Raw genomic sequence first — 27,130 nt, forward strand, 5'->3', positions numbered from 1 at the left:
TAGTTAAAATATTTATACATATTCTAATTCTAACAAATAAATTAAGGTAATTAATTTAATTTAATGACAACTTTTGAAAGTCATATTAAGTAATTTTAATTATTCAATTAATTTATACAAATAAATATATTTGGCACACAAAATGAGATGACAGAGACTTTCTTATTCGTCATTTAATTATCTATATGAGAAAGTAACTGAATGACACATCATTCTGCCTAACATCTCTTTTTGTAAGTTATATTTATAAGAAACAAAATAAAGGTAAGTGACAGGACATTTTATTTTTGGATAAGCTAATTTATTCACAATGTAATCTCTTTTAAAATACCTTACAGGGTTATGGTAATCAAAACAGTCCTGAGCTAGATCAAACCAAACTAAAACTTTAATGATTTTTTTTTTCCCCCACTAATAAAAATATTTTATCATTAGATAGCTCTAAACTCGAGAGCTGCTTTATAACAGAAAATCAAGTTATAATTCTAACTGAAAGTGACTATAGCATAAAGTACTGTTATATAAATAAACGTGAAGTGACTGGACTTTACTGGAGTGCCGAACTTCAGAGTTTGTGGAAACATCCACATTGCTGTAATCAAATGTGTTCTTAAGTGCTGCTTTCACACTGCTGTCAGTTTTTGATGTGTTTATTTTGTTATTGGGAGGAAAGCGCGCAGCATATATTTACATATTCATCCAAACGCCACTCAGCAGCCTCAGGTTTGGCTGCATTTGCTCTGAACTGAAGCGCTGTGTCTGTCTTCTCTTGAATTGCATCAGGACAGCTGAATTACAGTCTTGCGCTACAGCACAAGGTCAAACAGGCTCTCACATTAGGTCATATGAAATCAAACGACTACTCGACAACAAAAATATTTGTCGACAATTTTTTATTGTCAACTAATTGTTTCAGCCCTAGTTTCCAGGCATTTTCGCAAAGATTTTTTTAAACATTTAATATTTGCGACTGATGCCAGCGATTGTATACAGCTATGCATTCACTGTCAAATGTCATTAAAGGTTTATTTAGTAATTCTGTGAAATATTTTTCTTGATTACACATCTTGTGATTTATTTCTTGCCTTTATTTTATTTCATACGTTAACATTGCAAGTTAAATGGTTTTAGACTCTTCGTTTTTTTTCTGCAGTTGAATAAAGTAAAATAGCCTAAATTATGTCAGCGATTTCTCATTTTAAAGATATTATCATTAATTTGTTTTTATTCTTTTATTTTCTTAACTTTAAATTTTTTCTTAAAATTTGCTATAAAGAATTTTTAAATCAATATAATGAATAGCTTTTGTTCAAAACTAATTTTACATAAATCACAAATATGACACGAAATAAAACTATTTTATATACACAAGCAACAAGCAACAATTCAAAAAAGAAAGAGAAAAATAGGACTTAATGCAACAACAAAAAAATCAAGACATTGTTGTGGCATCTATTGCCATTATATTTTCTGTTATATTAAGCAAAACTTTGAAAAGAAAAACAATCTTTTAACATTTCAATAATTAAGAATACTGGTGTTGTCCACTGTGTTGTAATAGGATACTGGATTTTATTTTTTTGGGTTCAGCAGAAAGTCATTAAGTGTGTTGTGTAGTGGACTGACTCAGTCATTAGGTTTGTGCTCGTTTTCTTGTTTTCTTGTTGCTTGTTGGGTGCCAGTTGATGGAAACAGTCTTTAAGTGTGTTGAGGTCAGACTTAGAATGTTTCAACTAGTCATGTAGTGTGTGCCCAGCTTTAGTGTTTACCTTTGAGATCATAAGAAGTATGGTCGAGGACTCAATTAACCTTTGTACCCTTTGTGGGCTGGTGGCGCATATAATTGCTTTCCAAAAGAAACGTTTAATTTTAAGCACCAGTAGTAGATATTGAATCATGTTGGGCTGATGTTCAGATTCTAGAAGAAAATGAATGGGCAAGTGCAGTAAACAAGCATGTGATTTAAAGTTAATGACTCCTTTTGCTCATTATCCCTTGTATTTCACACCAACACACCCTGCCGGATCCAGACAGCATCTTTCTTGCTATGAATATCAGCAGGGCTTGGCACATGATATCCTGGTGGGAATAATGTGCGATGAAGGCTTTAAATCTTGGGAAGTTGAACGGCACATGGTGGGAATTAAAGGCCTTGATTGTAAATGGCAGCGTGACGGCAATTGAATTCTCAGCAGCTGTCAGGGTCACAGCATTATAAACTGCAAGCTGATGATAATTAGACTTTAAGCATGCAAAAGAACAAGGCCTGTCACTCCTCCCTATTCACTCATAAGCCTTTATTGCAAGTAAGACTGAGGGGGCACAATAATTTCAAGGCCCTGCATCTCCTTCCACTCCCTATAATCTGTGTTGTAATCCATGTCGCTTGTGATTCCCAGGTTCCCAAAAGGCTTTTCTTGTTGACCTAGAGAGTGGCCCTGATAATGAGGGACCCCCGCCATCTGTGTGCAAGACCAGGGACCCTAAACATGCTCAACCACACAGAATAGACCTGTAGGGGGCAAACCATAAAAGCAGCAAGAACCTCACCAGGGCTTCTGGAGGCCATAAAATTGAATGATGGATTGAAAATATTTCTAGTGGACACCTTGTTTGGTCTTTGATATCTCTTTAAAGCAATAGTTCACCCAAAAATGAAAATTCAGTCATTATTTGCTCAGTCTGGTGTTGTTTTAATGCCATATGACCTTCTGTCTTTTTCCAGACCATAAAATGAGAAAATTGAAAAATATATTGGAAGTGAATAGTGAACAGATTTAAGCTTTAAAGAAAAAGATGCAAAAGTGTCATGGAACCCGATGATTGTTTATTTAAATTCTGGCTAGAACCCCGGACAGATGTTGACTTAACGTTGTAGGTTATGATGTACTTCCTTGTACTACAAACCAAGCGGGGCAGCCAAACTTGTACCACATTTCTCTTGAGAAGTGTGTACCTCACAATCATTTATTCAACACAGTCATTTGACCATGGGTTCAATAGTATACATTATGAGCCAAGAGCCTTATCTCTTTATTGCTATTGTTTATTGCTAATTGTTAGTTTATGTTCGCTAACACATTAAGTCATGTTAAAGGAGACCTTATTGTGTTGCTTTCTTCTTTGGTGTTACAGTTAAAAATTATTTTTCAGTAGACCATTTTGTGTTAACCTCAGTGGTTGAGCTACAGTCGTGGCCAAAAGTTTTGAGAATTACATAAATATAAGTTTTCAAAAAGTTTGCTGCTAAACTGCTTTTAGATCTTTGTTTCAGTTGTTTCTGTGATGTACTGAAATATAATTACAAGCACTTCATACGTTTCAAAGGCTTTTATCGACAATTACATGACATTTATGCAAAGAGTCAGTATTTGCAGTGTTGGCCCTTCTTTTTCAGGACCTCTGCAATTCGACTGGGCATGCTCTCAATCAACTTCTGGGCCAAATCCTGACTGATAGCAACCCATTCTTTCATAATAACTTCTTGGGGAGTTTGTCAGAATTAGTGGGTTTTTGTTTGTCCATCCGCCTCTTAAGGATTGACCACAAGTTCTCAATGGGATTAAGATCTGGGGAATTTCCATGCCATGGACCCCAAATTTCAACATTCTGGTCCCCGAGCCACTTAGTTATCACTTTTGCCTTATGGCACGGTGCTCCATCGTGCTGGAAAATGCATTGTTTTTCACCAAACTGTTGTTGGGTTGTTGGAAGAAGTTTTTTGTGTTTTTGGTACCATTCTTTATTCATGGCTGTGTTTTTGGGCAGAATTGTGAGTGAGCCCACTCCCTTGGATGAGAAGCAACCCCACACATGAATGGTGTCAGGATGCTTTACTGTTGGCATGACACAGGACTGATGGTAGCGCTCACCTTTTCTTCTCCGGACAAGCCTTTTTCCAGATTCCCAAAACAATCGGAAAGGGGCTTCATCGGAGAATATGACTTTGCCCCAGTCCTCAGAAGTCCATTCACTATACTTTCTGCAGAAGATCAATCTGTCCCTGATGTTTTTTTTGGAGAGAAGTGGCTTCTTTGCTGCCCTTCGTGACACCAGGCCATCTTCCAAAAGTCTTCGCCTCACTGTGCGTGCAGATGCGCTCACACCTGCCTGCTGCCATTCCTGAGCAAGCTCTGCACTGGTGGCACTCCGATCCCGCAGCTGAATCCTCTTTAGGAGACGATCCTGGCGCTTGCTGGACTTTCTTGGACACCCTGAAGCCTTCTTTACAAGAATTGAAACTTCTTTCCTTGAAGTTCTTGATGAACCTATAAATTGTTGATTTAGGTGCAATCTTAGTAGCCACAATATCCTTGCCTGTGAAGCCATTTTTTATGCAATGCAATGATGGCTGCACGCGTTTCTTTGCAGGTCACCATGGTTAACAATGGAAGAACAATGATTTCAAGCATCACCCTCCTTTTAACATGTCTGCCATTCTAACCCAATCAGCCTGACATAATGATCTCCAGCCTTGTGCTTGTCAATATTCTCACCTGAGTTAACAAGATGATTACTGAAATGATCTCAGCAGGTCCTTTAATGACAGCAATGAAATGCAGTGGAAAGGTTTTTTTGGGATTAAGTTAATTTTCATTGCAAAGAAGGACTATGCAATTCATCTGATCACTCTTCATAACATGCTGGAGTATATGCAAATTGCTATTATAAAAACTTAAGCAGCAACTTTTCCAATTTCCAATATTTATGTAATTCTCAAAACTTTTGGCCACGACTGTACATACACAACTGCCTTTAATGCATTTAACAGCCTTTAGTAGTAGTAGACTTTTTGAGTTAGGATGTTGTCTGGTTCTACAGGATTCACCTGCATAGCAAATCTCTGAAATCTCTGATTTCACTTCCTCTTGTCTGGTTTTTTAGTTTTTTTTTTCTTGGTGAGTATATGTGTTCTCTGTTTTGTGTTCATTTCAGCCACCTGAACAAAAACATTCTTTATATATATAAAGAATACCAAAGTATACCAGACCTGTACAGCGCACACAAAAGAATTTTGTAACTTTTAATTTTATTGTGCTATTCATATTTGATTTGACCCTTGATGTAACTAAATGATGCTAGTTTTAGGTTATCTGAGAAAACATTTTTTACAGTACTATGTTACTTACCAAGAAATTCTATTAAAAATCATAAAAAAAATCTCACACAGAATAGTTTAATTCTTTATAATAGTATAATATATATGTATGTATGTGTGTGTGTGTGTGTGTGTGTGTGTGTGTGTGTATATATATATATGTATATGTATGTATGTAATATAGCGTATATGATAAAATTAAACTCATTCATTGCTCATGAATTGCCTTTTTGAGGTCAATTATTTAGGCTTATAATAGAATAGAATAGAAATAAATATATATATATATATATATATATATATATATATATATATATATATATATATATATATATATATATATATATATATATATATATATATAATTCAATAAATACAAAAGAAAACTTAAATATGTGAGTGAATTTACAGTTATCTAAAACATCCCCATGTGAGTTGAGTGTGACTGTAAACTCTCAAAAATGAGTTTTGTTACTGTTCTGTGCCCATCATCCGCTATTTCCACCACTTAATCAAGCCACTCTTCTTTAAAACATGATGACGTTTTATTTCACGTCATTGCATTTACATTATCCCTCGCTTTGAGCTATTTCATATTCGATTCTACAGTGACTTTACTTAGCCATAAATAAATTAAATTACTTTTAAATGGCCTTATTGTGAAATATTGTTTTTTCCCATTCTAATAGCATTTTGCACTCAGTTGCCTGTATGTTTACAGTAAATGCATTTTCTCAGAAAATGTTGGCATCTGTGTACCTGCCTCAATCTGTTGCTTATATCTAACATGGTATGTAAAGGCTTGTGGTGTTTACATGCTATTTATTCAAGTGCACAGTTTATCTGCAGATGAGAATTGCTCATTTTGTCCACCACTTTGGAATCAAGGCCATTTCTAGTACCACTTCTACAGTGTGGTGGCATGAATTTTAGAAACTATTAAAATTGATACATTTATTTTATAAATACAAATTTAAAAATTAGTCCAGTTCAAATTTCTTCTTTCTGACCTTCTAGACTATCATACACATCTCACTAGAGGTCAACCGATAGTGGATTTTGCTGATACCGATAGCTAGGTTGGACCACGCTGGCCGATACAGATTAATTAACTGATAGTTTTTAAAATGCATACTGAACAAAAACTAAAATAGTCCTTTATTTTAAAAACATAAACAGTACTGAATCATACTAGTAGTAGTAATAATAATAAAAGTAATGATAATAGTAATAGTAAATGTTGAAATTACCACAAAAGCCGTTTTTTTTGTTTGTTTTTTTTTTCTAAATTCTGTTTTATTTTTTTCCAAATTCTGTTATTTCCGTTTGAATTTTTCTGGATTCTGTTTTTTTTTTTTTTTCTGTTTCAATAGTTAACATTTATTAATCAAAAAGCAAGTCAGTTAATTAAAACCATGAAACTTATACATTTTCACATCAATTTAATAAAAGTTTAACGAAAATTACATGTTTAGGGCCCTATGAAATGTTTTATTTTTTCTCACCACATTTTTTTTTTTATTTTTACCAAATTCTGTGTTTTAGCATGTCTAATAATAAGAAAGCATAAAACAACTTAATTTATTAATTTTTTCTTAAAGAAGCCTTATGATTTTTTCCCCTCAAAAAGTCAGTTTTGTGTATTAAAATTTTTTCTGGTTGTCAAATCAAGGCATGAAACATTAATTTCATTTATGTTTTAATTACTGAAAATTAAGCAATTTTTTTGGCAGACAAAGGGTATTTACTATTAAAATTAAAACATGGAAGAAATGTTGTGTGATTATTCCTTAAAAAAATAATGTTTGTTTCGTTTTAGTAGTAGTAGTAGTAGTAGTAGTAGTCGACTATGTACATTCTACTGAAAAATAGACCGGACTTTTATTTTGACGGGTTGCCGTGAATACCTTTACAGCTTTACAGTTTTACGCCAATCAAATGGTCAGAAGCTCATGAAAGTTCTCTCAGAGCAGTTCTGGAGATGTTGTTCATGTGTTTACGTCCTCATTTAGAGAGACGACAGAAGCTGAAATCACCGCGAGCGTCACACGCTTCAGTATAAATGAAACCTCACGTCTGCGCCATTCATAAGAGTCAAGCAGAACATGCAGGATTCATATTTAAATTGACTTTTAAGGCTTAATAGTTACAGATACTAGTCCATATCGCAATTTGATTTAAGTGTAATGACCTACTTTTGATTAATTCATTCAAAATTTGACAAATTCCGTGACATTCCGCATTAAACTGTGAATTCTGTTTTTATGACTGGATTCCGTCCGCATTTTCCACATCACGGAAATCACAGGGCACTGCAATTATACCAGCACAATGTATACTCTCACACTTTAACTGCTTCTATTCTTGAACACTTGATGATTATCTAATCGAAATAAAAGAGCAGCGCTGAGTCTAGGAGAACTCACTGGTATCACACACTCTGGACGCGTGGCGTTCAACTCAAGCAGCATTCTAAAACAGTTTATTTATTCACCAAACGGACACAAGTTTACTTCAAGAATGAACAATGAAGCATAGATAAGTTTGAAGTTCAGTGTTTAAAAAAATGGAGCAAACAAAAAGAGTGATCTATATTATAGCTCTATAAATGAAGGATACAGACTTTATTAGAGCCACAGAAAGACAAACGTTTTGATGAAAATGCTCAATATACAATTCATTATGTACATTAACAACGATTCTGGCGAATATAATGTAATTTAATGGAAAACTATGTGAATGGCGCTCTGTGGCGCGGCAGGATTTTCTGTTCAGCATGCAGCATCATGTGTCTAAACAAATAGCACATGCTGTCAGTGATTTCAATCACTAAAGGCCGCTCTCGCACTTTATAATGTATGAAGTACATTATGAGAGTATTGATAAAAGGACGTTATCAGCCAAAACTATCGGCATGGATTTTTGCCGATAACCGATTGTTCCAGCAATCAACTATCGGTACCGATTAATCGGCAAAACAGATACATCGGTCGACCTTCTACATCTCAAACGTGATATCGCTCTTTTTATTAATGTTTTTACTCTATTGGAGTTTAATCGATTTGTGAAATCAGTACCCAGCCATTACTGATGAAGTGTCATCCAGTAGAAACAGCCCTCATAAAACTGTTTGTGATAATGCAGGATGCTGGCTCCATGTGATTAGTCACTTTTACTGATGACCATTAGCCGGCCTAACAGGCTTTTCCCTGATTTTAAGTGTTTAAGTTTTTTTTTGCATTTATCTTAGAAATACTTAGCATTCCCTATGACAGCACTAATATTACAAAGAGGATTAAGTCCCTGCACAATTTTTTTTTTTATATACTTCAGGATGTCATGGCAGTGATTATGTAGACAATAGACCTGATGTCTGTGGTATGTGACTGCGCATCGTTGTCTGTTTAGCAACGAACATTAACACTAATCTGTTGTACCCTCATTTTAAAGCCTTTACTCTTTGCTCTTGTGTCTTTTTCTACCCTGTAAGAGCTAAAGCTCAGTTTAAAGCACTTTCACTTTTTGGGCTTGTCTTTGCGATGCATGAACTTGCATAGCCTCTCCCTCTCTGTGCTCTTTCAAATTGCTGGCGATGTTTGGGTTAATACTGATGTTCAGACAAAGACTAAGGGTTTGCGTTCATGGAATGCAAATGTTCAAGCTTCTCAGTAAACTGCGGGTCGTCTCTGCTTCATATACTTTAGTTGGCATCATCCCTTATGAACGAAATGCTCAGATAATAGTAGTGTAAAGACTTTCGTTTGACAATCTGAAACTCGGCACGGTACATCCCCCTCAACACATTAAAATACCCACTTTCGCCTCCACAAGTATGTACTCAAGTATACACTTGCCTTGAAAAGGCACTTTTTAATCCCCACTTGTCTGACCCTGCGGGAAAGATTGAAGAATTTAGCACCTACACAAAAATGTTTGAATCACTGTGACATGATAAGAGGAAACGGACACACACTTCTTTCCTGACCCAGGTGTTTTTAAAACACTTTTTGTAAGGTGAACAGCATCTTTTCTGCAGTGTGTAAGTGGAAATGTTTTAATATTGAGTAAAACTTATAATTTTTTTCCCCCAAAACTTTAAGTTGGGTTTTTTTTTTTTTTTTCATGGTTATGGAAAACCTGGTATAATTATAAAGTCAAGGAAGTTCAGAAAAATTTCATTTGTTAATATACGTTTTGCTAGTTACACTTTTCTCCAAGATGTTTAATCAGCTGGATATCTTGCTTGCAAGTATCATCTGATTTGTGAGTGAATCAGTAAACTGATTAAACCGATTCACAGATCAGTCTAAATTATTAATTATACCAGATCTGAATTACTTATAAATTATTTTTCAGATCTTTAAACATAAAATAATCACAAATGATTGGAAATATTGGTTGACTAATATATCGCCAAGGCCGATATTTAAGCCGATATTTGGCATTTTTCAAATATTGGCATCGGCCAATAAGTTTTTTCTGTTTGGACGATGCGTCCGAGGTGGGATTTTTATTTTGATGGTGCTGAGAGCAGCAGCGCCTGAGCACACAGTACTCACATTCTCCTTCTTGTTCGCCATCGTCGTTAACAGTTCTGTCTAATACGGATAGAAGTCTGTTTAATAATCCGAATAAACTGTTAAACACAGGAATTCAAATGTATACAAAAACTATTATAACGATTGCTTTTATATAATAAGTAATAGAAAGGCAAACATTATAATACTTTCTTTTTTGCCATCAGCATTCAGCAAATACGCATTTACATGATTTAAACAAATCTTTGAATGGCTAATGAAAATTTATTTTCACTAACCTTGCAAACCTAGTCGAATCCAGTTGTGAGATATTGTGAAGTGTGCATGTGACCTGCATGATCGCGTGTTCTCTGGGTGACTTTCGGTCCGTGCAAATTTATTGCTTTAAACATTAAATTTGTGATTTCAAATTATGCTGAGCTTTATGCATTTGCCCACTGTCATATTCATGTCATTTTCATTGTGTGCTGTATGTAAAATGTGTGTTACCATAGCTTTATTTGAAAAAATATATGATTTCCAATGCACACAAACTTCCCAGGATACTGAGTGCTCTGTTGGTTACCGTTTACTTCCTTTTTAATTATGTTTTTATTAAATATTTATTATTTCTGGAAAATACTTTGTCATCTAAAGTATACTTATTTTACAAATTTATTTTTAATCCATTTTCAAATGATTTCAGATTTTGTAAATATTCAAATAAATACAATTATATCGGCCACCCCGCTTTCCAAGATATCGGCATCGGCTGTCAAAAAAACCCAAACAATGTCGGTCGATCACTAATTGGAAATTCATTAGTCAAAAAGATGCAATCTTTTCTAAACATTGACATTTCTTTCATGTAGCAAAGCAGCAGATGCTTGAGTATGAAGAGGAAGGACCCTTCCAAGCATATAACTAGCTGCTTTTGGATTAATGGAGCAGCTCTGACACCATACAGATCTACAAGACTGAAGTTTGTTCCGCTCTCTCGGTCTTCCCTCCAAAACAGCCATGTTTTGGAGCCAAAAGATACAGGTCATTAGCATGAAAAGCGGCATTGCCAAAAGCAAACATGACCCCGTCGGATCCACTGACCGTGCTTGGTATGCAGGTTCACTTTCCACACTCTCATTTTACACTGGTGCCTCAGGTAACCGATGACTGTTTCCGTTAATGGAGCTTTGCTTCTTATTAACAGACCTGCAACCATGATTAGGTAGGTCACACTTAAGCTGTTCAACTAGAAAAATGTGCTGCATTTTTTAAATAGCACAGTGTCTGTTCATTGAGAGGTGTAATGAAGCCTTTGATTATTTCTGGCTTTGTGTTTATATACCAACCAGGCAGACAGCACTTAGATATTAAATAAAGAGCAAACTGATAAATCCACATAAAAAAGTGACTGTCACATTCTGCATAATGAACATCACTTCAAACATTGAAAGTTGTCTCATGATGCTGCCTGTTATCATGATCCTTTAGCTGATGTAGGATATCATAACAGTCCTACAAGATGCCGCTTATGCTGAGCTGTGCTTAATTTTTCAAAGTTCAGAGTGATGTGCAAATTCACTCTTTTATGGTGAGTGAATAGTTACTGTGGGTGTAAGCATAAAGAGCACCCATGAAAAGAAAATTATTCATTTCCAAAACCACCTCCTTGTTATAAAGGCTGTAGGCTACTTCTTCACAGCTATGACACATGATCTAATATGTGTTGAGACAAATATCGGCTGCAAAGTCTCAGAGTTAAGCATATTTTGAATATCATTTGAACTGATCTGTTTGGGAAAATGTGATACAGGATCTGCAGGGAACATGCTTCTGTGATGCCAAGCATCTCACAGGGTGCATAACGTTGTGTCACCTTTGATGAACTGCTCAACTTGTTGAGTGTTCAGTCACTTTCCATCCCAAACTACAAGTCGAACTGTTCTAGAGGTAGGCTATAAAGAAAAGGTGATACGTTTTACAAGCTTGTAGGTTAAACATGAGGTGATGCCCCTTCAAATAGAGTACAAGCGCACACACACTGGGCTGATCCCCCATCATCTTGAGCAACACCAACATCCTTTTGCAGAAACATGTCCCTTCTTGTGAGATTCATGTCTCACAGAATCCCTGTCTTCAGGCACTGTGGTGATCAAAAGTGCTAGAGCTTTATATAAAAGGGTGAGTGAGACACAAAACATAAGCCTGGGCTGTTACTGCTAACCTTTTAAGAGCTACACACCTTTTGCAATTATTGCTGGGGTGTTTTGACAACTCAAATACACAAATCTACTTGTCTAGCTTGAATCCAAAAGGTTGTGATTAAATAATTTAATTAAGATTAAATGGCATGTATTTAACCTTGGTATATTTTATTGTATTACCATGAGATCTTTAATGTGAATATGCTCTTTGTTAAAGGCACAATATGTAATTTTTCGTCGCTAGAGGGCGCATATTCAAAAGAAACTATTTGCTCTTTGCGTAGTTTGATGATGCTGTGGCTGAGTGTGGAATCATGGGAGTTGTCGTCTTCATCCCCACAGCTGATGCAATCCAACGGGACTCAGGCAGAAATCATGTTCATTTATTAACATAGTAGAATGAAGCAGGGTGAGGATGAAAGCCGTCGAAGCAAAACGAGGCAGCTGAACGAGCATAACACACGGCTTGAAAGCAGCGGAGCTTTTATTATGCCACAGTTGACCGCTTCCGCTCCTTCCGGTCGTGCGTATGTGGGGGGAAAAAAAGCAGCGCTGTTTTATCATACTAAATACATTTGAAAGTTCTGTTATAATGCTACTCTGTGCGGTAATCCCCAGTCTATTAAAACGCACAACATATTAAACCGTCTTTGGTGTTTCCATGTTTTCTAAAAAAAAAATTAGGGGTTATGACATCATTGGCAGGCGACACAATGACACTATGGACACGGTCCATGTCACTAGTTAAAATTGCTTATTTCTCTGGATTTAAACATTCTTCGAAACATTTGGGATAATGTAAGTACGTTGGGATAATGCAATCCAGCATATTATTATTATTATTTTTTTTTTGCCTTAAAACAACAGCTATTAACATTATTATTATTATTATTATTATTATTATTATTATTGGTTAATTTCTTTTTATATAATTTTGGGTTGGATATCTGATTGACTGACAACTACTCTAGCAGCTACCTCTACCTCTTTTAACCTGAGAAATTGAAATTTTCTCATGACAGAAGTTACAGAATGAAAAAAAAAAAAAGAGTATTTAACGTTTTAAATGAAACCTTCAAAAATTATCTTATTAGCCACTTTCCCAATGGAACTAAATATTCTTTACAGGTCATCTTTGGACATGGATTTTATGAGTTTTTTTTTTTTTTTTTTTTTTTTAAATGTAAGACTCATTCAGTGCAATGATTTATAGTTTTGAATATTCAGATTGTCTGTCTCAGTTGTTTGTTTATTTGTTTTACAAATTTAACTGAATTTTATTATTTTAGAAATGTATGATATTCTACTTTTGCTTTTTTTCACAGAATGGAACAAAGAAGTCCTGGGACTTTATGCAAACCCATGATAGGTGAGGATGTGTCTTACTGTTGTTGTGTTTTTTTGTTTGTTTTTTATTTAACAACAATGTAAGTTTTGAAGTAAACCCTCTTTGAATCATTTTGAATCTGGTTTATTTATTTACTGTCTTTGACTGTATCTCTTTCCTTTTGGAGTGTACCTAATTGGTACATTCTGCGTTAGTGAGAAATAAAGATTTTGGTTTTCCATATTCTCAGAGGGATGCATTGAGCTGCATTTTTTTTAACACAATACTTCAAGGCAACTGTAAACCTGGGAGGATTAGAGGCTTTTGGGGCTGGAATGTCTCACCACGGTGCAACAATAGGAAGTTCTCCCCTGCCCCAAAAGTCTTTGTGTGCACGTCTTGATCTCTCTTCAGTTCTGTCTTTTACATGATCATGTCTCCATTGAGCTTTGTCACAATAAATCTGTCCGTTTTTTCTCGCTTTCATACTCAGTCCTGTTTTTAGTAGGCTTAGGTAGGCGTTTACAACCCTCCACCTGTTTTCAGTGCACTCGCTGATCCCTGACCAGGTTTGAAGTGTCCAAGAGAGAGGCAGAAGCAGTTAAACTTCAGTTCTGTTTCCCACCGACCCAAAGCAGTTTTGGGGTCATTACACACCTAAGAGGACCCCCTTTGTACCTCTCCAGTTGTCAACTGCTGCCCTGAGATCACAGCTGACCTTTCATACAGGGTTCATTAGAGCTATCGGTGAGGATTGAGTACCTCTGTGGACTGTGTGTCAATATTGCCAGACACTTTTATTTTCTCATGGAGCTATCTGGCGATTCAATCATGTCAGTAAGAAGAACAAAACAGCTACAAAGTCTCCAGCCAATAATATAGAAAGAGTTACATTATGTCCCTATATTAGGTTTCTTAAGAAGATTCTTCGATGAGGAGCATCTGGACCACGTCTGTGAGAAAATGGATTGCAATCCAAAACATGATTTCTGTGGGCTTGAAATAACCATTTTCTAACCATTCACAACACGGCAAGGCACTTTTCTGACCTCAGTAAATTCAAAGTGAGAAAATGACAATGCTATTTGAGAACATCACAGCCAGTCAGAACAGCTACGTGGACCTGGATTTTGGACCACCATCACAACTCAAGCGACAATGGGACAAACAGAAACTCAAATTGACTGAAGAGATTGTCACAAAATCAAACCACAGTGTCAAACCTGTTCTGGACAAGATTCAAGGACAAGACTAAGTGGAGCTGAAGAAGACTTCCACTTTGGTGGATTGATGAATGAGGTGATCTGTAGTTGAAAGGTAAAGCCATTACGATCAGCATCTGTTCAGGTCATTAGTGCCACTGCTACAGTCTATTGAGAGCTCTGCTGGTGTTCGGGAGGTTGAGCTGATAGCCATTGTCTTTTGTGAGGACTTTCAAGAGTGTTGATGAGTGTTTATGTTTGTCTGTGTATGTGATGTTATTGGTTCTTATAATCACCAGCACCAGTCGTCTGCTTTCTTTGCTGCTGCTGCTCCAAATGCATTGCATCCAGTAGCAAGCGCCAAACACCCCTAATGGACAGCATGTTTAACTGTGTGTGACACATCCTGCGTGACTTTGGCAGTATTTTCAGAGGAAAGAGGTGAAGCGGCGAGGAGCGCGCCATTCAGACATGCCTCAGCTCGCTGGGGAACTGACCTATCAGCTGCACAATACTGATCCAACTATCAGTTTTCAAGGTTTGACCCAGACTGCACTCTTCATTTTGGATAGTAACAGCTCATCAACAGTGAAGAAAAAGGAGGATCTTATCTGATAGACACTTCAGGACCCCTCTTAATCAGGCCTCAAACCATCAGATTATTGTGGCTCCAGATGATAGCGATCATAGCACCAAAAGTTTGTGTATGATCTTGGTCATATCAGTTCAAGAGTGTCTTCCTCATTGAAGAAGCTCTAACATTTTTGGTCAATGATTTTGTCCCTCCACAACAATTTTGACTGAAACTGAATTTTTTATTTATTATATAGTATTTACAGTTGCTGAAATTTTGCTGCATCACTAAACTATAAGTGGTTTTAAAGATTAGTTCTAAGAATAAAATACAGAAAAAGAGTATGAACTAAATAATCAGAATTTATAAGTTAAAAAAACTGATAAGCTAAACAAAAAATTGTTAGTCAAAATGCTACTGATATACCTTATTGTGCATTCCTTTGCTAAGACTCTAAAAAAATAAATCAGGAGAGAACAAATGCTTGTATGTGAATGCATATTGTGTTTAAGATTCAGGAGTGTGTGTAGGTTTATATTCAGACTGTGTGGTAATCTCTGGCATGCATTCACCATGGGAAAGGCAGGGCAGGGCTTCCTGCCTCTACAGACATATCCGCTTTCCCCACTCAAAGAGTCGTCTCTCTGCATTGCCATTGAAACAATCACGCTAATACAACGTATTATAGCTTAGAATGATATGAGGCCTGTGACAATCAACAAATCTTGCACTCTTAAGGTGTGGTCACATTTATTTCTGGCAAAATCCAGTCATTTTAAAAAGAAGCCATCAAACAATTGTGAATTTTGTGTGAAGATTTGCTCAAACAGATTTTGCAGCTGGTTCAAGTAGCCCACGTATTTGCCGTGTTGACCAATAGGAAGTTGCTTGTTTTGAAAGTGACTTGAAGCTGTGATTCATACTGTACAGTGCTATACATTTGCTATACAGAATATTTTGCCGAAATTTCATTAATGTGTCCACAACTGAATGGAACAGATCATCCCAAAAAAGATTAAGGTTTTGAGACATTTAGCATTGTCACTTGCTCACCGATGGATCCTCTGCAGTGAATGGGTGCCGTCAGAATGAGAGTCCAAGCAGCTGTTAAAAATCATAATCTACAAGTAACCCACACAACTCCAGTCAGTCAGTTAAAGTTTTGTGAAGAGAAAAGCTTTGTGTTTATAAGAAATGAATCTAGACATGGATCTAAGACATTTTTAACTTCAAACAGTTGTTTCTGGCTAAAATATGAGTCCTCTATCCATAATATTGCTTTCTCCTGAGAAAATGTTGTCAGGCAAGAAATATGCATACATTAAGCACCACTTACAAGTGAAAACAGTTCTAAACAATTATTTTGATGTGAGAGGACAACAGGGAATGAACTTTTTCACTGAGGAAATGTTATGCTATGCTTGCAACCCATACTCAGAATTCGTGCTCTGCATTTAACCCATCCAAAGTGCACACACACAGCAGTGAACACACACACACTGTGAACACACACCCGGAGCAGTGGGCAGCCATTTTATTATGGATTATGGACTCAAATTTTGGTTGATGGTTTAAAGTTAAAATGCCTTGATGTTTGATTTATTTCTTACAAACAGCTTTTTGCAGTTATCTGCTTCCCCTGTGTGAGTGTGAAAGTGCTGTACAGAAACACACTGTCCTCGGACCTCATGCCATGCTGAGCTATTAGCTTGTTTTCAGTCCACCAAGGCCTGGCTATCCCAGTATGCTTCAGTGGATAAATCCTATTATACAGAGATCCTTAAGACACAGGGATTTATTCTCTTCTTCTTAAAGCATTGTGTTCAGTCTCAAACTGAGATAAAGTGAAAAGCCAAGACCACATCCAAGGTGTTAATCCAGGGTGATTTGTTGGGGCTTGAATGAGCAAGGGTGTCCATGTGCCACTCTCTCTAACACACATCCTCACATTCACTTTCTCTATTTATCACTAAGCCTAGATTTGTTGTTGGACCAGTTGTGTTATTGCTCTGGCAGGACTGGATGCATTGACAGGAAGGAAACTATTGTCAAATACTCATCAAACTGGAACTGTTTCTCTAAATGCCAACTAAACTTCTAAATCCATTGCTCTTCCCTTTCTTTCCTCTCTCCAGTGTCTCAGTGCTGATTTTCAACACCACCTCACACTGTTTCATCCTGGTCAAGCAGTTCCGCCCAGGTAACACCCTGCAGTCTATGTAAATTCCTGATTTTTTTCTGCAGTCTTTGATTCTTTGAATTTGATTGATTTTAGTTATAATCTTGTTTTCTCCACCCCAGCTTAATGAATGCTTTGTACAGCCTATTTTTTTTTTCCTCCGAGACCTTCAGAAGGTTTAAGGCTGTATGGTTTTTCAAATAGATTTCAGGGTTGTGAAGGGAAATAAAGAAATGGCTCCCTTTCAGATAATGAGTTGGAATTTGAATTGCATTTCAGTAAATTCCACTCCCTGTCATTCTAATTCAAAGAAATCCAGCACTGCTAATGCAATTCTGCTTCCTTAAATTTGTGTTTCAGTGCTGCATCCGTTTGTTCATTCAAATTCAATTACAATTCTGAATTTGATTTTGAATTTAATAATCATTCTCAATTCAATTGTGAATTTTGCACAGCCTTGTTAGAAAAGCCCTCAAAAAAATGTAAAAATTAAAAATAAAGAAAGTTTCTGCATTATGCTTTTTACACTTTAACTAATTTTCCTGTTTCGTTTCATATCTGTCTGTCTAACCTATACTCCCCTTCATCCCACACAACCCAAGGGCCTGTGTGGGACAGATACATTCAAAACGTCCCTAAAACTTTCTTTTAATATGTAATTCTTACTTTTTTGTAGCATGATTTGACAGCAGAACAACAGCTTGACATTGTACAGTGATTTTACAAAGACTCATTTTCAAACACTTTCACACATACTTCATTTATACTGGATCCTGTTACAAAGTGATGTACAACACCCAGATCCCTCTTTTATCTCTACTTGAAAGAGATGATGAAATATCTTTTGTTCATGCTGCAGATTTTTAAAAACATCTGATATGTAACAGATACAGTATCAGGTGCCGTTTTATAACTGCTGTTAGAGAGTGTTGCTATGTTGAATGGTTTGCCTGAGAATAACATAGATGATAAACATTTATAAACAATACAGTTTATAACCTTGTCACATCCATTCAGGTCATTTCTCTCAAATGTATCGCACATTCTTAATTTTTCAAGCGTTTTTATTTGGTCTAGTGACCTTGTATCATCTTTAGTCATTTCTAAATGAAACGTTCAGTGTTTAGATTACACATTGAGAAAACCACAAAAGCATATACTGACCTAATGCGATGTAGAAAACCCTAAAAGACTCTAAAACAGCCTTTAAAACAATAACATTCTCACAATGGAACATTTTTCATGCTGATGGTCGTCGTGCAAACAGAGCATTTTTCAGTGCTCTCTGTGAAGCTTTGGCCCCGCACTGCACTGTTACACTATTGTTCTATACATGCTCGCCAGGAACGGCTGCCTGCTTCTCAGAATGGAAGGAAAGCCTTGCATTGAAAGAGAGACTTCTTTCTACAGTTTTTTTTTTTTTTTTTTTTTTTTGTAGTTTTCAAACAATGCTTGAAATGAAAAGGCAGGTCTTGTGCAGGGAAACATAAGGATGAAGGATGGCTTTTCTTTAAATGAGCTCTAAGTCAGTCCCAAATATACAGTACATTCGTCTGAAGGTGCATAGTACTCAAAGATCTGGGTATAGATATCTGTAAGGTTGTAGGTTTAAACCCATCTGCGGTGAACCATGAGTTCAGCTCAGGGTTATTGTTAACTAAAGCTAAAACCATAAATAAATGTCATTAACTGAAGATAAAATATCAAAAAAAACTTTATAGTTGCCAAGGAAAGATTTCTAATTTTCATCTAGTTTAAGTTAAAGTACTAAAATAACTAAAACTTTATAAAAACTATACAGACTTATAAAAATTATTACAAGGTCAATGACATATTAAAATGATAGACATATGTGCAGTCCATCACTATTATTACAAGGTCAGGAAGTCTCCTAAAGTATGAAATAATTTCTGTTATGACAAATCATGGTTAGTGGATTTTAAAATGTTTATTTTAAAAATGTAATGTGGTCTGACTCCCCAAAAACATAGTGTGTGTGTGTGTGTGTGTGTGTGTTTTTTTTTTTTTTTTGTGTGTGTATTTTTATTTATGTGTATTTAATTTTTTTTGATGTGTTTGATTTTTTTTATTTTTTTTTTTGTTTTATTTGTTAAATTTAAACTTAAAATCTAGAGGTTTTTCTTGTTTTTTCTAAACTATATGAATACCAACATGAATAAAAAGTTTTTTTTTTTTTCTTCTTATCTTGGGCACCCTTATTGACCTTATGCTTCTCAAATACATACTTGTGCCTACATGATCTAAAAAATCTGAGACCTCATCAATCAAAGTGCTTGTGTACTCAGATGTTTCCTCATCAGTCTAGGTGTTTGGATGCAGTCTTTAATGATGAGTGACACATCTTCTCCACAGCTGTATACATGAGCGAATGGGAGCGGAGCAAACCGAAGCCCCTGCAGCCTGCGGAGGAAGAGTCTGCAGAAGCCGCCCCAGCAGAACCTAAAGTCCCAGAAGAGGACAAAGCAGGGGAGACGAGCGAAGAGACGTCAAGCCACCAACCTCCAGCTTCGGCCGGCGTGACCTACGAGCTGTGCGCAGGGTTAGTGGACAAACCCAACCTCTCTCTGGAAGAGATTGCCAGGCAGGAAGTGCTGGAAGAGTGTGGCTATGATGTGCCAGTCACCAAACTGAGGAAGATCACGACATACAGGTGAGAACCTTTCATAAATAAGTCTCATCTCTGATCTTATGGTAAGTTCATGGCTGCAAATCACACAGAGTTACTTTGCAATCACTGCAAAGCATTTACTTATCGGCCCACGTGATGCTGAGTCAAACCCTATTAGCATGATGTAGCTAGAGAGCAACATTGTATTGAGAAATGTCTTCAAATAAATTTTCAGAAGGTTTGTGGTTAGAGGTTATTTCTCGCAAATGGTGTCAGATGTTATGTATTTTGGTAATATCAATGAGTATAAAATGCTGAAAGCTGCTGCTTTTTCTAATAATGGTTGTGGGATAATTCTTCAGGAAATTTAGCAGCTTTCAAGTGTGAAAGTGGCTAAAAATAACACAAGCAGTCTCGTCAGTGATACATTGATAATGAAACAAGTCATGAGGTTTATGCAGGCTTATTTATTTTCTTTTTTAGACGTTTCTCTGGAATATTTGATTCTGATTAGTCAATCACAGCTTTCTGCAGTCAGATATTTTTGTAAATGGACCCAGTCATTATCACAAAATAAACCCCTTCAGAATTATATGATTATATATTTATCCTTTACACACAGTATTTTAAGAAACTATTATACTACTATTACTATCACTATCCTTTTTTTTTTTTTGAAAGAAAGGAAAACTTTTTTTCAGCAAGAAGGCATTAATTTTGATCAGTCAGAAAGTGATAGTAAATATATTTATAATATAATTACAGGTGTTTATAGTAAAAAAAAAAAAAAAAAAAATCTACTTCAAATGATGTTCTTTTGAATTTTCTGTTCATCAAAGTTTCAACAATGATTTAAAAAAATGTTTCTTGAGCCGCAAATCAGTATATCAGAATGATTGATAAAGGATCATGTGACTCTGAAGACTGGAGTAATGATGCTGAAAATTCAGCTTTGTTGTGAGAGGAATAAAATGCATTTTAAAATGTCCTGTATGTATTAAAAAAAAAACTTTATTTGAAATTGTAATAATATTTCGCAGTATTACTGTATTTTATTGTAGATTTGATCTAATAAATGCAGCCTTGGTGAGCATAAGAGACTTCTTTCAAAAACATTTTTAAAAAATCATAATCACCCCAAATTTTTGAACAATATAGAGTGTGTGTGAGAAAGGAATGTATGACTGTCTGGTAATACTGCACTCTGTCATGGTTGACGTCTTTTTATTTATTTATTTTTTTTCTCAACTGTTTTTTCTCTCCCTTTTTAATATTTAACCTTCATCTCCATCATTACCAGCCCTAAACCCCCAGAGTAAAGAACCTCGGATAAAGTATTCAGGGGTTAAATGGGTCCCAATCTCATGTGTAAAAGAAGAAGAAACAGTGCTGCATTATTCTCTTATCAGTCTTCATTGACGAGACCGTCGTAAACCCCTGCCGCCTCACACCTGCCAGAGTCACACACCTGTGTGTGTGTATGTGTGTGAGAGAGAGAGAGAGAGAGACAGAGAGCCTGCAACATCTGCCTGGTGCTGTTTATTGTGACCTGTGCCACAGCTATCTCTGATTAGCTAAAATACCACATGGAGTCACAAAGGATCCTCCTCCCAAATGCACACTGGCATACACAGACACGGTCAGACGCACCTGCCAACTGCACCATCCTAAACACCTGTGGAGCTCACGTTGCACCTGCAGCTTTTATGGACTGGGTAGTGCCATAAAGGCATGCAGAGAGAGGATGACCTACTTCTGTTTGATTGTGTTAAACAGTGAAATTGTCTTTTTTCCCCTTTCCCACTTTTAGTAATTAGAAGCAAGAGGTAACAGAAAATGTTGTGGAGAAGAGGATGAGGAAATGACACATTGTCCATTTGAGCATTTACACTAACCACTGGACCACAGCACTAACCAGATTGCTAAATAATTATGTTAACTTGGTTAAAGCAGCCAAAATGAACTTTATCCCTCTCTTTCTGACATTGTTTATCATTTACTGTAATACAATTCTTAACCTCACAGTCTCTTATTGTCACCAAGGCTGCATTTTTTTTTATATCAGAAATATGTTAAACACAGTAATGTTGTGGAATACTGTATTATTACAGTTTAAAATAACTGTTTTCTATTTTAATATATTTTAAAAATGCAATTTTTAAAATTCAATTTATTCCTGTTAAAGCTGAATCTTCAGTGGCACACGATCCTTCAGAAATCATATTAATATACTGATTTGATGCTCAAGAAGCATTTCTTTCTATGAAGTTTGAAAACATTGATCTGCATAATGATTTGGTGGAAATTGTGATACTGTATTTTCAGGATTCTTTGATGAATAGAAAGTTAAAAAAGAACAGCATTTCTTTGAAATAGAAACCTTTTGAAACTTTATAAATGTCTTTACTATCCCTTTTGATCAATTTAATATGTCATTGCTGAATAAAAGTATTAACTGCTTTATTAAAAAAAAAAAAAAAAAACTTACTGTCCCAAAGTGTGTAAGCACTGTGGCTCTATCAAAACATTGCTTATGTCATTATTTTTGTTGTTGTTTGTTGAGGATAATATCACATAAATTAAGGCAAGTTATTTTGGGCAGTACTGAAGGAACAGGAGTAATCTGCATTGAGTTTTCAATTTTGCAAAATTAATATCAGCTTAATAGAGCTACACTGACATTTGTAGTGCTAAACTTTCTCCTAAAGAGAGGAGGATTCTATCTTCTGTGTTGAAAACATTACGAAACTAGAATTGTCCAAAGATTTAATAGAAGTGCTGTATCTGCTGGCCCCTTTAGAGCCCCAGGAGGGGTTCAGAACAGTTAATTTGTCATTTCTTGTCTCTATTCTTCATGAGTGGGTGTCAACATGGACCCCATTCCTCATTGCTGACAGACACAGTGGAGTCCTGGAGATTCTCTTGAAATTCGTCCTTTCAAATGTAGAGTCATGTTTTGCAATGCACCCATTGTGGTTAAACTTATCCTAGAAAGTGATTGCCGGGGCTTGTTCCATTTTTGCCGCCTCAGGCCATCATCCATCACTTCAATGGTGTGCAGACTTCACGGCCTTGTAATTTTCTTCCATATTTCATGAGCTCGTTTAAAAAAAATCTGTTTCAGACTACAAAATACTAGGAAAAGAAGGGGCTTTTGGAAGCTTCCCATCTCTGTAATGCTCTCAGGGTGTCAGGGAGATCTCCATGGTGATGTCTCCATGACAGAGTCTCAGGTGAGGTAACGCTTCAGTCACAGCGGCGCTTACCAGATGCTGCTATGTTGTTGTCCATTAAGGTATGAGAGGTCTTTCTCCGTGCTGTCAGGTCTTCACAGTAGACCGCTGTGACCCTACCTAGAGAGCTGCTTGAGTGGTGGATATTTCCTCATCTATAAATCCTTTTTTTTTTTTTTTTATCATCGTTTAATGGATGGGAGTTTTTTCATGAGTAAGTGCACCCCTGAGCAGCTAGTTTCTAGGTTGGTTATAAGCTTAGACGTAAAGTATAGTTCCTATCTGAATGGGGAAAGACAGAAATTTACCAAGATATTTGCCCAGATTACATTTCAAATCAGGAGTACAATTTGACAACAGTGGTACAGTATCTTTACAGTAACATTTTAGCAGTAAATACAACTTTTTAGCTCAAATTGTTAAAAATGTAAGCTGTTTGTCAATGACACATTTCAAGTCAGAAATAAAAGCTAATAGCAGTGTAGTTAGCATTAGCATTTAGCAAAAATGTGGTTTGTTTGGCTTTAATCATATGGAACATTTGTCAAGGTTATCTTACAATAATTTAGCATTTAGCAAAAATGTGGCTTCTTTAGCTTAAATCATGTTAAAATGCACTCCTTATCAAAGTTACATTACAAAGTTACAACATCAGGAATAAATAATCAGGAATACGCTAAATATGTGTTAACTCTGATAGCACACATACATCATGGAGACGTCTGTTGGACGTCTGCATTTACGTCTGCAATACATCTATAGGACGTTTCCTATCAGATGTCAAATAGATGTTTAGAAGATGTCCTTAAGATGTTTTTGATTTAGAATGTATGTAAAACTGATGTCTATCAGATGATTGTACACAGCAGATGCTTTCCAGATGAAGCAATCTTTTCCAGACATCTTGCAGACATATGTGTGTTATCTGGGAAACTATTTGTCAAGGTTACATTTCAAATCAGGATTAAGATTAACTATAGTTGTATTTAACCAGTTGGCTTCTTTAGCTCTTATGCTAAAAATGTATGATGCTGTTTGTCAATTTTGCGGTTCAATAATATTTGAAATCAGAAATAAGAAACAGTTTTATTTAGCATTAGCATTTATTTTACTCAAATGTTGCTTCTTTAGCTTAAATCTTGCTAAACAGAATATTCATAGTTGCATTCACAGTTTATAGCTGCAGTGCATCACCAGGTTTCTGTGTTCTCGTATTGCTCTTTTTGGCTTGTTATTATCGAGTGTCCTGAGTCCCTTGTGCTTTCCTCCCCCACAGATCAGGAGTTGGAGTGACTGGATCGAAGCAGACCATGTTCTATGCAGAGGTGTCTGAGGAGAATCGCGTCGGAGAAGGAGGAGGTAAACCCCAAGAGGGCGAATTGATCGAGGTGGTCAAAGTTCCCCTTCACGAAGCCATGACCTTTGCCTTTGATGAGAGCATCCCTAAAACGATGGGTGTCATTTTCAGCTTCATCTGGTTCCACAGCAACATGTCACCGAAGTACAAGATCTCCACCAACGTGTAACATAACGGTTCCAAACCATCCAGAAATACAAGTCATTGCATACATTTTTATATATAGTAATCAAAATGGTCACTAACTGTTAATTATTTTGTTATTTCTTACACTTTTATCTGTTTGTTGTGGTTCTAGCTATTGTCTTAAGCAGCACTTGTGTGCCATCCGCTGAAGAGGTTCATTGTGAGTTTGTTTCGTGTAACCGAATGCTTTGTTTTTAACATGTCAGGAATTTCAGCCAGCCATTTGAAATCACACCCCAGCCCTTAAAGACTTTGTAATGGTGATCTACTCCACTCTAATTTGAGAGGGTAAGATCTGAAAGACTGTCTTGATTGAAGCTGTTCTTTGTGGTCAGAAAGTGAGACCTCTAGCCATATTCCCACCAGTTTTGCTGTCAGGCCATTTAGTAGAATGACATTCATTTTTAAATATAAGTAAGCAAGTAAATAATCACAATAATTAATGTAAATTATGTGACCAACACACAGGCAGCTACACAAATGAGAGAACTTGAGAGCCACTTCTTAGAAAACAATCATTGACAAAGAAAAACAATTACGCTGTTGCATTTATCTCAGGTCCAAAGCTGACTTTGGGACATTCAGGGTTAGTGATGATGCTGAAAAATACTGAGGTGTTTTTTTTTGTTTTTTTTTATTGCCGCTTAACATTAAGTTGATATTCTGAGTATTTTGCACAGAATTTATTCATGAAATATCTACTACAAAAACCTAAAGTGTGAGTACAGTGCTAGTGCTACAGGTTTAACGCTGCTTTGCCATAATCATCACAACTCTAACATTGTTCTGAATTCTTTCAGAACTTATGGAATAGAATATATTAGGGATGCATGAGATTGCCAGCTGAAGCTAAAAAAATAAAAATTAGTATTTTCAAATACCATATATTGTCAGAGGACTGGTACCTCCTGAAGTCACAGCAACAAAGCACAGTGACTTTCTGAAATCCCTTGAATATGATACTTGAAATCATTTGTATTACACTTGCAGTTTACTGTATGAATATATAGGGTGATGACTATATTGCTTGATTATAATCAATATACCCTCAATATTTTCCATGATACCTCGAAGATTTGAGAGGCTGCTTATAATTTCACTTTGCAAACATTTTATCAATGTGAGCTGAAGCTTTCTGAATCAGATTGTCGCTCTGTTGTAGTTCAGTTCAGATTCTCTTATGCACAAAGCATTCACTAGCTTAATTTCAATCAGTTGATTAATCAGTCAGTTGTTTTTCCTAAATCTTGTTGGATTAATACTTTTGTGAAGGATATTGAAGTTCACAAACTTTTGTTAATACTATCTTTGTTTTTGTCGTGACTATTATCACTGTCACGTTAAATAAATTCAGTATTACCAGCTGATTGAAACTTATTGTAAAGAATTTCCTCTGTCCTATCACTGTACTCTGTAGTCTATATTCTATTGTGATTGTTTATCAGCTTTATCAATACCTATGGTCAGTGTGCTAATTCACAAGTTACCATGGTCATATAATCAGTCAAAGCGAGTGTTGTGGAAAAAGTCAAACAGGTTTGCTCCACAGTAAGAGTGTTTTTAAACTTCAAGCGCTCCTTTTAAAGTATGCAAATGAGACATTTAAGAATGCATTAGGAATGCATTGCATTATGTTTTGGAAGCATTATTTCATATCACAATGCCTCAGATATAATTTCCTCATTTTCTTAATATCTTCTTATAAAAATATATTTGAACTTGTTTGAGTGTTTTGTACGTTTACCTCAGGATAGGGCTTGATTTCTTTTAAAAAAGTAATAAATTGTTGATTTATTGTCATGTGCCACTGTTACTAATGCTTGATTTTCAAACTTACTGATCGTTTTCATGTATGGCACCTCGAACAAATATATATATATATATATATATATATATACACATACATACACACAGTTAAGTATCTTTTGACATTTGAAAATATATATATATGTATTTCAAAAATGAAATACTGCATGTGCACTCTGTATTACATTGATCTGCATTCAGTTTAAATGAATAAATAGGTTACTGCCTTAGGTCATGGAGTCTCTATTTGTGTCAGTTTCAGTTGGTATCCATGTCAAATTATTATACATATGCAAAATTGTAAGTGGTGTAATGACTGATAAACAACACTATTTGCTCAATGAAATCCAGGACTTGTTTCTTTGGGGTGCTGATTCCAAAAATAGTGCATGTTTTGCTGTAGCATGTCACATTTTTCCACGAAATATGTGCTTTTTGAAGAATTTGTGCTTTTGACAACCATTTTTAGTGTGAAGAACTATTGTATTATCCCTTAATCATCAGAAAATCTGCCACAAAACCATAGCTTATCATCAATTACAACTCCAAGGTTTCTAGCTGTTTTTGAAGGAATTATGGTTGATGAGCCTAACTGGATGGTGAAATTTTGATAAAGTGATGGATTTTTTGAAACCACAAGCAGTTCTGTCTTAGCCAGGTTGAGCTGAAGGTGATGGTCTGTCATCCAACAAGAAATGTCTGTTAGACATGCTGAGATGCGAGCAGCTATCGTCGGATCATCAGAATGGAATGAGAGGTAGAGTTGAGTGTCATCAGCATAACAGTGATATGAAAAGCCATGTTTCTGAATGACAAAA

At 35.9% G+C, this 27,130-nt stretch overlaps 1 protein-coding gene across 1 annotated transcript in view; it reads left to right on the top strand.

Annotated features, from left to right (window-relative positions):
• nudt14 (nudix (nucleoside diphosphate linked moiety X)-type motif 14) overlaps positions 1-26,658 on the top strand; it is a 37,209-nt gene extending 10,551 nt beyond the window's left edge. The window contains exons 2-5 of the mRNA XM_042777633.1: positions 13,145-13,188; positions 17,058-17,122; positions 19,475-19,772; positions 24,240-26,658. Coding sequence (XP_042633567.1) covers positions 13,145-13,188; positions 17,058-17,122; positions 19,475-19,772; positions 24,240-24,489 — 657 coding nt within the window. The 3' untranslated portion in view covers positions 24,490-26,658. The remainder of the gene's footprint in view (positions 1-13,144; positions 13,189-17,057; positions 17,123-19,474; positions 19,773-24,239) is intronic.
• The last annotated feature ends 472 nt before the right edge of the window (positions 26,659-27,130 follow it).

Source organism: Cyprinus carpio, chromosome A20 (genome assembly GCF_018340385.1).
Source record: "Cyprinus carpio isolate SPL01 chromosome A20, ASM1834038v1, whole genome shotgun sequence".
Taxonomy (NCBI): Eukaryota; Metazoa; Chordata; class Actinopteri; order Cypriniformes; family Cyprinidae; genus Cyprinus; species Cyprinus carpio.